This window comes from Ochotona princeps, chromosome 7, assembly GCF_030435755.1.
Source record: "Ochotona princeps isolate mOchPri1 chromosome 7, mOchPri1.hap1, whole genome shotgun sequence".
Lineage (NCBI taxonomy): Eukaryota > Metazoa > Chordata > Mammalia > Lagomorpha > Ochotonidae > Ochotona > Ochotona princeps.
The window spans coordinates 33,977,906-33,992,970 of NC_080838.1; the positions used below are offsets into that span (position 1 = coordinate 33,977,906).

The window sequence follows — 15,065 nt, forward strand, 5'->3', positions numbered from 1 at the left end:
AGCATTTGGTGTGGCATTGGTAAGACAGGGCAGACAGCACTCAAAATTCAATAAATCTATAGCAAGCTAATTTTTAACTTGACTTTTGTATGGCCTGTGAATAACATCACAGGCCCCCTGTGTCTAGTGGATGGAAAATGGGGCTTCTCCAAGCAAGAGAAAATTTTTGACAGAAGTATAAAAGGGAAGCAACAATGACATTGGCTTGTCCCTAAAGGAAATGAGGGCCTGGTACCAAGGAGCTGCTTCAGTAAGCTCAATGCCACATCACATGCAGTAGAGATGGCAGGAGGAAGTGGAGACTGGAAGCACTTCGTTTGAGGCAGTAAAAAGACTCAACATGGAACAGGATGTTATTATTTCTAGCCTTGTGAATTCTTGTGACTTTACTGGGTGATTCAGGATAGGACTAACAAAGGAAACCTGCGGCAGTGACAACTGGAGGCCTGTAATAAGTTGACAACAGCACAAAGCTACCTTAGGAAGAATGAACAGAAATGGACTATGCAGGAGAGTGGGGAGGGCACGGCCCTGGAGCGCAGGGCCAGAGAAAAGCGCTCACGTATTTAAAGATCAGGAACCAAGAAGATGATGCCACCCAGAGGACAAATCGAGCATTGGAAAGATGAACTTGATGACAGAAAGATGACAGAAAGAGTTGGAGCAGGAGGAAACAGCGCACTGTTGACCAGCTGAGGGCATTACTTCTTGGAATGCCAGTTCCTTTAAAGAGGGGAGGTGCCAGGGGATCTTCAAAGTTCCCTAGGAGGTCAATGGTTTTGTCACGCTGGGTTGGGGGCAACGGTGGGACATAAAATATACTCACGGACTGGGAACACCTCAAAGTTTCTTTGGGGATTCCCCTGAACAAAATGGAGGAATCAAAACATTAACCAAGAAAAGATAGACGATGGAGTAGATCAATCAACCACCTCAGCTATATGTTTGCAGCGGAAAACTGGACAAGGGGAAACTCTAAGATGGACTATGTCAATCAGTGGACTCTGCACCAGCCTCATCGTACCTGGATTGTTGCTGATCTAATTGATCGAGGTGACGCTCTGCTGGCTCTGCCCTCAAACCTGAGAGGGCCTCCCTAAGAGGCCGTTGAACTTGACTGGACAAGTGGGATGCTGGACTCTGTATGGTGTGAGCTTTTAATTAGGGAGTCTCGGTGGAACTTGGGCTGTGGTTATGTATGAAGGTGGGGGGACTCACCATGGGGGAGGGGTTTGGGGTGAAGGGGGGAGAATCCCAGTACCTATGAAATTGTGTCATGTAATACACTGTAATTAATGAATAAATGAATAGAAAAAAAAAGTAAAATAAAAAAATATACTCACGGAGACAGACCTTATGCAAACGCTAAATGCCATAAGGCAAAAATATAACACAGCTGATTCTGGCACCAACTAGATGTATCGAATTTAAAAACGTATTTATCAAATCCAAGTTAAAATACCTCCATCAATATATATACATGATTAGGTGCTTCTTTCATAAGCTTCTACTCCACAGTGAAGTTCATAGTGATATTTCAAACTCTTATTCACAATAACTTTCTGAAACAGGTGCCGATCACCTCATTCAAAGACGAGGCCGACGCCTGGGTCAAATACTGAGGTAAAATCCCAGAGGATTTGGGCTGTGACAGGTGCGAGGCGGCCAGCTCCACCCCGGGGCAGAGCGCGCCCGAGCCGCGAGGCCGCACCTTCTGCAGCTGGCCAGGACGCGGGGGTCGAGGCTTCGGGGACATTTCGTCCCCAGAGGAGCGAGGGCACCGGGCCTAGAGAACCGGCTAACGGAGCCCCAGCCGCCAAGGGCCGCCGCGGAAGGGCGCGCTCACCCCGGGCTGACGGGCGGATCCCCAATACCCTCCATCTCCCGGAGCAACTCGGCACTTCCGCAAAGTTCCGCGGCCAAGGACGCCGCTTTTGTGCGTCACTTCCGCCGCTGGTCGCGGGGCTCATGGACCTACCCGCCGCCACCGGGAGGTCGGAAGTTGGATAAGAGTGCTGCTTTTCCGGCGCTGCAGACTGTTTTGGAGGATTCCCGCAGGATCTGCCGGTGCGTGTCTGCCTCCCGCCCCGCTTTCCGGGTCGGTGGTCGGGGAGGTACTGTCGAGGAGGAAGTACCCGGCGGGGCGGAGAGTGTGTGCGCCGCGGGGCCGGGAGGCGCACGTGGCGTCCGCGAGTGGCCTGAGAAAGCTGTGGAATCTGGGGTGCCGGTCCCCAAGTTAGCTGTGGGAAGGAGGGGGGCAGGAAGGGAGTGCGGCGTGAAGACCTCGCTGCCTGCTAGGGGAGGAGGTGCCAACCCCGGGGGGCGGGCAGGACAGCAGGGGTCGGTCGGCGCGCACCCGCCAGCGCTCCTGGGCTTGGCGAGGTGCGTGCCCTGGAACCGCATGCATCGGAAGGCGCGGCCTTATTTTACTTTTTTCCTATTTTCTTTCCCCAGCAGGCAGAAGAGATCATGTCTTTCCGAGGCGGAGGTCGTGGAGGCTTTAATCGGGGTGGTGGGGGTGGCGGTTTCAACCGTGGCGGCGGCAACAGCCATTTCCGAGGCGGAGGAGGCGGCTTCCGAGGCGGCGGCGGCAGAGGAGGATTCGGACGAGGGGGTGGCCGTGGGGGCTTTAACAAGGGCCAGGACCAAGGACCTCCGGAACACGTAGTCAGTAGGTCGTTCTGGAAGCTCATCCTGCTCGGAGGTGGGGGTGGAGGCTGGATTGTGGGTTCGTGTTCCTGGCAGGTTCACGAGTCAGTTGCTGAAGAGTGGGGACAGCAGCCCAGGTAGAGCCCGCAGCTCGGTCCCGGAGACCAGTGTGTACACGCGCAGAATTCTGGACCGGACTTAAATGTTGTGGCGTGTGGTAAAGCTGATGGCTTTGGAAGTGTGTCGGGGAAGGTGTGACCAGGTTTGGGCTGAAGGATATTGTGCAGGCGGTGTGGCATGCCTTCCCCATTTCTCCCCCAGTTTAACAGAAGGGTAAACTGTGTGATTCAAGGTTCAGCTTTTTTGCTAGGATCCTAAGGTTAGTGATACATGCCAAGCCAACGGGGCTGGCCTAGTTACACACGGCTGTATGAAGCCACCATCCCCATTGGAGTTCGTGCGTTTGAGCTCACTTTTCTGCTTCTAACCCAGCTTCCGTTGACCACATCCCGAAGGGTCAAGCCCCTGGGTCCCCCGCCCATGCATGGGGGTGATTGGGGAAGGAGTGCCGGCCTGGCCTAGCCCTGGCTGTCACAGGCATTTCGGGGAGGGACCGGGGATGCCAAGTGGTCTCTCTCCCTGCCCTCTCTTTCCCCTTTTCTCACCGCCTTTCAGACAAGTAAATATGGGTGAAAAGAAAAGTGCTTTTTATTCTAAAGCTCATATTTTTCTTCAAAGTAGAGAAAAAAATTGCTTGAGAGGAAAACTGTAGGAGGGGAAGTCAGACCCATATAGAAGAAGTTTGGAGTAATTGTCAGTGAAGTCCGGGAAGGTGTGGAAGGCGCTTTGGAGGGGAGAAGGCTGAGCCCATTAAAACGGGTCAGATCAGTCTGCAGGATGGCTTCAGGTGGGGACATGGTTAGTCATCTCAGAACACAAGCTTTGGCAACAGTCCCCACATGAGGCACTGACAGCCTGATCTAGGTTGGTGACAGTGAAGAAAAAGCAAAGGTCCAGGTGTGAGAAGTTTGGAGGGAAACCAAATTTGCAGAACTTGATTCATATTGGAAATTAAAAGTTCCAGGTTTTGAGCTTAGGTATTAGCGGGGCAGAGTTGATACTGCCGGCATATTATGAATGTTTTCGTTTTGGGATGACAGTCATTTAGAAGTAAAGGTAGTAGTTTTGAGATTTCAGCGTACTTTTATTAAGATTTGGCAGGAACCAGCGTTGTGGCAAACTGTGTAACATGTTGTCAAAATACATTGTCCCCGGTGGGTGCCAGCTGTGTCCCAGCTGCTCCACCCCCGATCTGGTTTTGATAATGTGCCTGACAGAGCAGCAGGAGATGGCCCAGGTCCTTGGGCCCTGCACCCATTTGGGAGACCTCCATGCACTTCTAAGCATCTCGCTTTGGCCTGGCTGGGTTCTGGCCATTGCAGCCGTTTGGAGAGCAAACCAGCAGAGGGAAGAAATGTCATTCTGCCTCTCCTCTCTGCAACTGTGCTGTTCAAGTAAATTAATTTGTTAAAATGTTTTTGATACTATTGGTAAAGAGTGGCAGTGGTTCTGAGGATTAAAAGACAAGAACAGAAGGGTGAGTCACAGAAGTTGGGAATGGAGGAAAAACCCAGTGAGTGAAAACTGTGTTTAATCAGATAATAACATTACAATGAAGTAAAATTGTAGGTTGAGTGGTCTAAGCATGTCAGGTACTGTTCTGAGTCCCGAGGCCTGGATATTTGTTGTCCTACCTAATTCCAATGAGACTATCAATTAGCCATAGATACCTGTTAGTGTTGTTAGGTATATATTGATGATCAGGGCATTGAAACCAAAGAGGGTGAATATTTTTCCTTAGGTCATGTGTCTAATATGCTATAGAGTTAATATTCCAACCCAGGAAATGCACTTATTTGAGTTGAGAGAGTTCCCATCTGCTGGTTCAGTTCCCAGAGGGTATCATTGTCTGGGGCTGGCTTGGTAAAGGTAGAAGCCAGAAGGACAGCCCAGGTCTCTCACATAGATGGCAAATTACCTGAGCCATAACCTTCAGCTGGAGTGTGGAGCAGGTGCTGGGCATTGAACCCAGGTATCTGGTACAAAGCATGGCTGTCACAGCTGCCAGGCTAGGTGGATGTCTGTCTGTAGTAACTGGGCTGGGCTTGTGCTTTGTGGGAGAGTGGGTATACTAACATCGGGGTAATCCAGCTTCCAGGAGAGATTGGTCAGTGACATGTGAAATAGTTACATGTTTTGATGATTTCTTGTCTTCTTTCAGTATTAGGAGAGTTCATGCACCCTTGTGAAGATGACATAGTTTGTAAATGCACCACAGATGAAAATAAAGTGCCTTATTTCAATGCTCCTGTGTATTTAGAAAACAAAGAACAAATTGGAAAAGTGGATGAAATATTTGGACAACTTAGAGATTTTGTATCCTTTTTAACTGGAAGATCTAAAAATTTTTGAAAAGTTACTGTTTTTTTTTTTTTCCCGAGGAAGTTAAATATAAATGAAACTTTAGACTGCATCTCTCTAGCGTGGACCATAAAAGATAATCAAGAGAGAAGAATGTATTCGTCTAAATAGACTGGATTCATAGATGAAAGAAAGGTTGTGTTTTGGAAAGTTCTAGAAATGATGGCCAGTTGGGTACGTGCTGGAAGAAGTAATTGATTGCTTTGGATATGATGGTTCACTGGAATGGTATCTTGGAAGTGTGAGTTGTTTACAAATTTCGTTTAAAGCCTCTTTCTCTCCCTCTGTATATATGTGTGTGTGTGTATATATATGTGGAAAACAATATGCTTTCCACATACAGTCTTGTTTTTAAATAAAAACATGAGTTTAGAAGATTTGAAATCTTTCATCTTCATTTCTTACTTGTTCCTTAATAATATTAATAGTATTTTTCAGTTAAGTTGTCAGAGAACATGAAGGCGTCTTCCTTTAAAAAACTACAGAAGGTGAGTGACGCTTGTGATCCCGAGATCCTTGGTTTTGTAAGGTAATAGCGGGTCCAACTCAGGCACTTGAGACGCCCCAGTGTGCTGTATGTTAGTTGAGATGATCTGTCCTGTATAAACATGAGTTTACTGATCTTTGAAAGTAGTTGATACAGCATTTAGCAAACATTCCTTGGTTAGTTTAGCAAAATCTGTAACTGTTAGTTTTTATTGTATTATTGAAAAGCTTGCATGACCAAGCACTCCATATAAGATGAATGATTTTGAAACTTGTATTATTTGGGGAGAAGGTAGGTCCTAAATGATTTCCTAAGTGTTTCAATAATATGATTTATGCTGTGAAGGAGAAAAATGGGATAGAATCCAACTTGCAAACTTGCCTGGAGAACGAGACCTAGACCTGACCATTGCTGTCTGGGAGAAACTTCTAGATATCCTTCCAGCTCTCGTGCCACCAGATTTGGCCCAGGAGCTCTTGGGGCCTTGGATTCAATATAAAACCAGGAAGAGCGCCTGGGTTGATATTGTTAGGCATGTTCTTTGAGCCACTGAGGGATACAGGAAATCTGTTCTGGCTCATGTGAGTGAAGCCTCCCTGTTTGTGTTTTGTGTAGGGCTGTGAACATGAGATAGCTCCTTACATTTTAGTGTCTGAAATGTCCTCATGAACTTGAAATACAGGATGGCCTTTGTTTCTGTATCACTTCCATTACCTTGTAGGTTTAGTAAGTAAGCAGATTGATCCTTTATTGAAGTCTCAAATTAGCTGGCATGCCAGTTAACTTATTTTGCATTTTAATGCCTGGTTTTTAATTTTGTTTTGTTTTCTGTGGGAATTTCTGTGAGTGAAAAATGTTGTTGAGGGGAGCACTATTCTAAGTAGAGGAAGAAAGCTAAGGTACTAAGAAATTAAGTTCTTGCCCAGGGCTGCACTGTAGGAAGTCGGAGTGGGGACTGGAATCAAGCCGTTTTGATCCTAGTGGGTGGTTTTCCAGTGGTGACTGGGCTGTCCCCCAAGGCAGCACACTGATTGTTTCTGTCATGCTTCAGTTTTACATAGATCCCTATAAGCTGCTGCCGCTGCAGAGGTTCCTGCCGCGGCCCCCCGGGGAGAAAGGCCCTCCCAGAGGCGGAGGCCGGGGCGGCGCTGGAGGAGGCGGCAGAGGCGGAGGGGGCCGAGGGGGCCGAGGGGGCGGCCGAGGCGGTAAGTCACTGGTGGGGTGCGGCTGAGGCTGTAGTCATCCTTCCTATGGTGTCAGCCTGATCAGTGTGTGCACAAACCTCCCTGGTTTCCTTTTATTTCCTTTAAATTGCCCATATTATTTGCAGAGTATTAATAGGAGTGATGCTTAGTTTGAACAAATAAATTAGGTTGGAAAAAAAACAATAATAAAGTGTCTATGAGGGTTTTCAGCTATTTAATCATGTGATCTTATGCATTTTAGTAAGATAAAGAATAGTTTTAAACTGAATTTTAGTTCCTTGGTTGGTAGAGAGTATTGATTGTATGCCATGTTTGTTTAATATCCATGTGTATTTTTTTTAAGATTTTCATTTTATTTTTATTGGAAAGTCAGATATATATAGAAAGGGAGCCCTTATAGAGAGAAAGACCTTACATCTGCTGATTCACTCCCCCAGTGGCCACAATGGCCTGAGTTGAGCTGATCTGAAGCCAGGAGCCCAGAACCTCCTCTGGGTCTCCCATGTGGGTGCAGGATCCCAAGGCTTTGGGCCGTCCTCTACTGCTTTCCCAGACTACAAGCAGAGAGCTGAATGGGAAGTGGGGCTGCCGGGGTTAGAACCGGTGCACGTATGGGATCCCAGTGGGTGCAAGGCTAGGACTATTAGCCACAGGCTACTGTACTGGGCCCCGTGTGTATCTTTAATATTCAGCAGAACCTTTCATGGTAAATGATGTTTTTATGGAGATGATAACCTTATTTTAGGAGGCTTTCTGAGGTTGACATTTGCGCTGCTCCTGCTGGCAGAGCTGGAATTAAAACTGCCTGCAGTTGTCAAGTCAGTGAGTTCATGACTGTGGTTTTAGACTTCTGATCCATGTGTTTCCCCAAGGCTCTGCTACTCTTGTTTTTTGTGCAAAGCTGGGTGATGAGCAGGACTGCCACCTAGGATGTGCTGAGATCTGTGAATAGTTTCCAAAGTGGAAAAAAAGGAAGAGGGGGAAAGCTGGGCTTAGCTCCATTACTGAGTTAATGGAAAGGGAGCCCCCACAGTTACCTTGGAGTTTCTTAATTGAGTCACTTCTTTCTGAAGTGCTTGTTTGGGTAGATAGGTAGGAGATAACCTTGTTAGAGATCCGAATGTTCTTCAGTGCTTTTGGGAACACTTCCTGAAGAAATTTGGTTAAAAATATTCCCTCACTGTATGTACAGTCTCATGTTTAACACTAAAGAATTTCATAACTGATAAAACCTTAACTTACATTTTTGTAAATGTTTGTAAAGTTAGTGCTTGAAACAAGTAAAAAGGAGACTGAAAAAGTAGGAAGCCAAATGTGTTGACTAATAGGAAAATGCCTAAGAAATTTTTAGAACATGAGGTTCCTCCACTGCTGAGCGTTGTTCGTGGTCTGTCGTAGCACAGTCCACCTTGCCCAGTACCCTTGTCCCAGCGTTCCCAGGGCACAGCCTCCCAGCTCTGCCCTGACTTGTTCTTAGGATAAAAGCCGTCAGTTAAATCAAACTGTTAAGTTCAGTCAAAAAAAGCATTTCCTGCAAGCAGAAGCTGAGATAATCTTGCTTTTAACACTAGGACTACATTATACTCTGAGCTTACAAGCTGTGCTGATTTGTTAAAATGGGATACTTGTATGAAAGGTGATTGACCAATTAACTGGTCACTTACTGTGGTTTTTCCATTGTGATCCCATAAAAACTTTGGTGAGACAGGAAACGTGAATCAGTGTTGTTTACAACTGTACCAGTGCATTCATCTTGGAGGCTGATTGGAATGGGAGCCCGCGGTTCATCGGTGTTTCCTTTGTAGGTGGCTTCAGAGGTGGACGGGGCGGCGGAGGTGGGGGCTTCCGAGGAAGAGGGGGCGGTGGTTTCCGAGGTGAGTGAAACAGAAGGGTTGAATTTCTAGAATTGATGTGGCTTGCCATTTTCTCTTGTTTTCCGGTTTGTTTTTTCTGTCACCCACCAACCGTGTGGACCACCATGGTGTTAATGTGCATGAGTATAGCTTATGAGTTCTTCTTTATCCCTTTGTTGCTTTCCCTTTTCTATTTTTTTTAACCTACTTCCAGCTTATTTTTTTGCATTACTAGTTTGAAAAATAAAACTGAAATGATGTGAATGACAGTTAAGGTTTACAAGTGGCTTACTAAACATAGCAACTAATGCTGATTTTAAATTTGAGATCTGAATATTGTTTAAAAACCTGTTTTCCATCCTGCTAACTCTTGAATTTTTCTCTTAATCAGGCAGAGGACATTAGGTGTGGTGGACAGATTTCTCTGGTTGACTTCTGCATCGATCGGAATGATCTACTTCTGCTGTGGAGTGGAAACTTGTGTCTTGAGCAAGTTTTGAAGATGGGGTCATCTTGTGGCATTGCAGTAAGATGGCGGCTTGATGGGAAGATGGATGCGATGCAACAATTCCGCTCGAAAAGAGCGTGAACCATGTTTCATATGTTTTGTATAGTGCCTGGCACTCTGTGGGTGCTTAACCAATGAACAGTTTTATTTGAAACATATTTGGGTTTTTAAATAAAACATTTTATTCCTTTAATTTGTTTAGAGTGTGTTTATTAAGCCAAGCTGTTTCTTTGTTTAAGAGGAATAGTAACGCTTAAACTCAATGTATTGTAGATAGAAAAGGATTTGTTCGCATATATTATTGGTAATTTTAGATTACTGGAACTGTACTTTAAGATTATTTACAATCGGGCCTGGCGGCGTGGCCTAGTGGCTAAGGTCCTCGCCAGGATCCCATATGGTCGCCGGTTCTAATCCCGGCAGCTCCACTTCCTCTCTGTCTCTCCTCCTCTCTGTATATCTGACTTTGTAATAAAAGTAAAAAATGAAAATCTAAAAAAAAAAAAACAAAAAAAAACAAATTTCAGAATTAAAAAAAAAAAAAGATTATTTACAATCTACACACCTTTCAAAAATGTTTCCTGTTTGTCACATTTTGAGCCAGTGTTGAGCACAGCACATTAAGCCTCCACCTGCAGTGTTGGTATCTCATAAGAGCACTGGGTCTAGTATTGGCTTCTCCTCGTCTCATCCCGCTCCTTGCTGAAGAGCCTTGGAAAGCAGCAGAATGACCAAAGTGCTTGGACCCCTGCCACCCGCAGGGGGATCTGAGTGCAGTTCCAGTCAGGTCCCTGGCGTTGGCCTGGCCCACCTAGGGAGCGAACTGCTGATGGGAGATCTGTCTCCTCTGTTACCCTGCCATTCAAGGAAATGAATTAATACCTTTTATTAGGAAAAAAAATTGTAATTTCCCTTTTAGGTTTTAGTACAGAATTCAATTAGTAAAGCGGCTTTGCTAATTGCAGTTGATAATTGCTTTTGAAATTTTGCTATGCACATTGGGGCCAGGTCCATGAGCCCTGGGGGCAGGGTCCACTGGGTCCCCAGTCACCTGACCTGGGTCCTTAGCCTGTGTGCGGTGGGCACTGGGGCAGGGGTCTGGTAGAGCCTGTGTCACCTGGTTAGGGGTCTTGGCCCACCTGCAAGAACTAGGCCTCACTGGAAAAGATGGAATAGTGGACAGCTGGCTCAGATCTATATCGAAGATGCGGCAGCAAATTGAGCCCTGCAGGGGATGTCTCTACCATCCCCGTGGAAGGAGGACAGGACAAATTGGACAACTACCCCAGCCAAACGATGACAGCAAAATCCGGGCTAATGGAGACCCTGAGGTCGACTGTCAGCCAATGGACAGTGAAAGGGTGCCCTCATCCTTGAGTTGGCAAGGTCAACAACATTTCAGAACTATCGAAACCGCCTGGGCCGAACCCTTGGAGTATGTGCCATGTTGGGACCGTGGCTTGATAACAAGTGGCCATCTCCATCCCTGGAGACTGGAGCAGTTGGGAGGCTGGGTATGGCTCTGCCGCTTAACGCTCCCTGCACCCAGCCCTAAGCAAGGAGAAATGGAAAATCTGGAGACAATGATCACACCCACTTTTCCCTAACCCTTGACCTATCCCGCTCTGAACAGCTGTGTTAGCATCATCTAAAGTTAAAAATCAATTAAAATGTTTTACTGTGAATCTAAAGTTGGGATGGTTCTATTCTTGTGGGAGCTATGAAAAACATTCCTGATCAATCTTCACTCGGCATGGGATGTGAAACTTTGCACCTATTTCATTTTTATTATTTTTAAAGCACAGAAGGTGTCTACATTGCTACTCATCTTAAGGAATAAGCGGATTGCCTACTACATGTTCAGATTCCCGGGTGGGGATGTTAAAAAGGAAAACTTTGGGTCACCATTGCCAGCGTAGTATCTAGAAACAAGCATGGCAGTGAGAGGAGCACGGCGTGGAACCTTTTCGTCTACTGATACTGTTTTTCTTCCCTCGTTTCTGAGAGGGGCGTATCTATCTCCTTGATTTTTATCATAATTAGTTTTTCTTATCCTTTTTGATAATAGAATTACAGCAGAATTAATAATAGTATAAATATGCAAAGGGACTTAAGAATGTCCGTGAAAAATTTGTTTCTCTTATAATTCCATGTTGCCCAAGAAGAAATAGCAAATTTGGAAGAAATGAGTACACCCAATTTTCCCTAAACCTAGATCCTTGCATCTTCATCTACCATGTAATTGTTATTAAAAAAATTACAAAATAAAAATTTTTTTCATATTGCCTTGAATTCTTCAAAGTTCCTCATGTGATTATTTTGAGATTAACTTTTTCCCCATTTTTTCTTTATTTTTGACAATCTTTACATAGTTGAGATTAACTTTTTTTATTAACAAAAAAAAAGCCAACTTGGGGAAAATCTGCTCTCTGAGAAGCTGTAGGATGACATGTCACTGAGTGTTAGGGTAACGTTTCTGCTTTTGACCTGTGCAAGACCTGAGCACACACGGCAATGCGCTGACCACAGGACAAGAGCGTGAGTTCCCTGTACCTCTCTGACAAAGGTGAAATAGCAACAACGGAAGCAATGTGTAGCTCGGTGGAAACAGGCTTGGAGAGCTTCCTTTTACCTTGGGTATATATGTGTGTATATATATATATATATATATATATATATATATATATTTATCAGTGAACATCTTTTTAAAATTGTTTTCACATTGCAGTTCTTTGGGATTATTTGAATCAAATGCCTGTTTTAGGCAGCCTGACATGATTGAGTTTGGTGCTATGGAAACCATTACTGAGTTCATTTTGTAAACAATTTTTAATGCTCACATTTTCAATCTTGTGAGTTGGTAACTGAGCAACATCCTGATCGCTTGTATTATGTTAAAATGCATTTGCTGCTACAACAGTGAACCAGGTTAGTGGAAAAAAGCATTAACATTTGCTGGTATTCCTGAAAATGGCAGTGATCATAAAAGTAGCAATGCTTCAAGCCAATGAAGGAAGGGTATGATCAAGCTATGTAAATACAATAGGCTTGCAGCTGTATTTCATATTGTTTTGCTACTCGTGGAGGAAGCATGAAAAATGCTTTAATTAAACCTGCCCCCCATCTATAGAACTTCATTTACAGCAGAAAGCTGGTTATCTGGGATTGCTTTCAGTTTTAAATGGAAATCATTTGTGAAAATTTTTTAGTAGGAATGGCAACCATGTATAATTACCAAAAAAGTCTTAAGATTTAATTTACATGCTAACTTTTTAAAAAGCAATGAAATAAAAGCCAACAACCTATGGATTTCTAAAAGACTTTATTATCTTAGAAATTATGTTTATGGCTTTTAGATCATTTGAGAATATGTTGGTATTTTGAAACACTAAGGAAATTGACTTCTGAAGTGTAAGTACTCATCATTCTAAGTTTACATTTATAAAAATGTGATAACATAGACTTTAAAATCCAGAATAGACCAATCAACTTACTACCTTGACTGCATACAGCGTCTCAGTGTTACAATGTTAAAATACATGGGTAACCATCGCCCTCTAGTGGTTCTGTCTATGATTACACCTGCAATTAACATTCTTTTATGTTGCTGATTTTAAGGAATTCACTGTTGAGAAGAATCAGATTTTAATGTTACATGGTATAAAGAATATGGAAAGAGACATGGTAGTGATACCCTGATTTTATCTTTAAGATTTATTTATTTTTAATACTAAAATTAAAATAGACACGAGACAGTAATCTATAGCCATTTTAAGGTGTATAGCACCCGGTTGTATATAAGCTAATAACTGAAATGTCAATGTAGAAGTCACAGGATGTGCTTCAGAACTTGCATTCTTTTTTTTCTCTTTTAACATATTAGTTACTCAATACCATGTCAGCTAATTCCATAATGGTATAAATTGTTACTGATGTAATGTCGGGGCTTTTAATGGATCGGGATGATACTCTGCCAGCTCTACCTTCACACCAGAGATGGTCTCCCCAAGAAACCGTTGAACTTATCTGGACAATAAGATGCTGGACTTTATGCTTGGTATATGTTTGCAATGAAAGAATCTCAACTGAATTTAAACTGTGGTAATGCAACAAGGTGGAGGAATCCACCATGGGGGGTTGGGGGAGGGGTGGGGGGAGTCCCAGTGCCTATAAAACTGTGTCACATAATGCAATGTAATCAATAATAAAAAAAAATTTATTTATTTTTATTGGAAAGGCAGATTTACAGAGAGAAGAAGAGACAGAGAGAAAGATCTTCCATCCACTCCCCAAGTGGCCACAACAGCCAGAGCTGAGCTGATCTGAAGCCAGGAGCCAGGAATTTCTTCCAAGTCTCCCATGCATGTGCAGGGTCCCAAGGCTTTGGGCCATCCATGATGTGACTGCTTTCCCAGTCCATAGGCAGGGAACTGGATGGGAAAGTGGGGCTGCTGGGATTAGAACCAGTGACCACAGGGGATCCTGGTGGTTGCAAGGTGAGGATTTAGCCACTAGGCTATCGCACCAGGCCCTACTCTATCATTTTAATAATACGTGTTCATGTTAATATTACACATCATATGATAGTTCAGAGTGTCATTGTTTGGAACTTTACTCAGTGAATGATTGAATGTAGACACTTTGCTGTTGTGTGCATCATCAAATCATCATCACTCTCATGTATAACACCATGTAGGGTTAATTGAGGTAGATCTCAGAGATCTTGGTGTATCCATTCTATGAAACGCATAGATGTTGATAAGTAAGGTTTATTGAACTGGAATTCATGAAATGGATTTAAGAGAAACTAAGTTGTATAATCTTTCTCCTCTGTGTGTATATATGTGCACATATATATGTATATACACACATACATAATATGCATTTACTTCAAATATATATAATTGAACTGTGGAAGAGCACATTTCCATAAACCTCTTGAAACCCCCTCCTACACACACACTCTCTCTCTCTCTCATTTTTGCTTAAAAGATATTAGGGAAAATACCCTCATATGAATATCTAAGCAAAGAAAAGTGTAAAAGGATGCACACCCAACAATGTTGCTGTTTTTAGGGAAGTGATACTTGAGGTATGGGGCAATGTTTCTTCTTTCACGGTAGATGTTAGCTTGGCAGTTGGCAGTTATGCCTCTAGTTGGGATGCCCTCATCTCACACTGAAGTGCCAGGGTGTGACGCCTGTCTCTGGCTTCCAACTCCAGCTGCCTGGGACCCTGGGAGGAGGCGATGACAGCGCTATTAGCTGGGTTTCTAAATCCACAAGGGGAAACCTGGGTTGGAACCCGAGCTTTGGGCTGATCTAGCCCAGGGCCATTGGCAGGCTTTGAGGAATGAACCAGCAGGTATGAGCTCATTCTATTCCTCAAGCACATCTTTTTAGAAAGACTATTTCTATATCTCTAATTATTTAACACATTGTAGGATGAAGAGAAGGAACTGAAATGGGAAAATTTAGAAGGATCATTGGGAAACAAAGGTCTTAATCTGAACAATGCTAGAGCAGTGAGGCTGGTCTTCATTTCAGACGGATTCCCAAGAGAAAAATTATCTCCTGCACTAATTTTCTGAGCTTGTTTATTGTTTAAATGTGTGTACATGTGCTTGATAAGCTCTTTATAAGTAAGACTAATGTCCAAATGGGCAAAAATGTGTAGTACTTGTTCTTTCTTGTGCTAATACGCTTTTCCCTTGTGGCTATTAAAAGCCTTTTCTCTTCTGCCTAATTACACTTGTGAAGGAGGGGTGGCTCTATGAAAAGGCCTTTCTTTGATCTCTCTCAGTGGAAATGATTGGTCCTGAAAAATCACCAGCAGTTCCTAAGATAGTTCTTAGGAAGCCTGTAGCAGTGTTGCACTCCAAC

The 15,065-nt window shown here is 43.9% G+C and overlaps 1 protein-coding gene across 1 annotated transcript; it reads left to right on the forward strand.

The window, feature by feature from the left end:
• The first annotated feature begins 1,948 nt into the window (after nucleotides 1–1,948).
• On the forward strand, nucleotides 1,949–11,102 carry GAR1 (GAR1 ribonucleoprotein). Its single transcript, XM_058667345.1, has 7 exons — nucleotides 1,949–2,114; nucleotides 2,455–2,671; nucleotides 4,931–5,085; nucleotides 5,559–5,618; nucleotides 6,669–6,822; nucleotides 8,628–8,696; nucleotides 10,984–11,102. The coding sequence occupies exons 2-7, from the start codon at nucleotides 2,470–2,472 to the stop codon at nucleotides 11,100–11,102; spliced, it is 759 nt and encodes a 252-aa protein (XP_058523328.1). The 5' UTR covers nucleotides 1,949–2,114; nucleotides 2,455–2,469.
• The last annotated feature ends 3,963 nt before the right edge of the window (nucleotides 11,103–15,065 follow it).

What these genes read in the sequence shown, in the direction of transcription:
- GAR1 (XM_058667345.1), top strand. Translation starts at nt 2,470, where the DNA reads ATGTCTTTCCGAGGCGGAGGTCGTGGAGGCTTTAATCGGGGTGGTGGG. An exon ending in TTGGACAACTTAGAGATTTT is followed by an intron (nt 5,086 to 5,558) that starts GTATCCTTTTTA and finishes TAATATTAATAG; the next exon opens with TATTTTTCAGTTAAGTTGTC. An exon ending in AGGGGGCGGTGGTTTCCGAG is followed by an intron (nt 8,697 to 10,983) that starts GTGAGTGAAACA and finishes TTATTTTTAAAG; the next exon opens with CACAGAAGGTGTCTACATTG.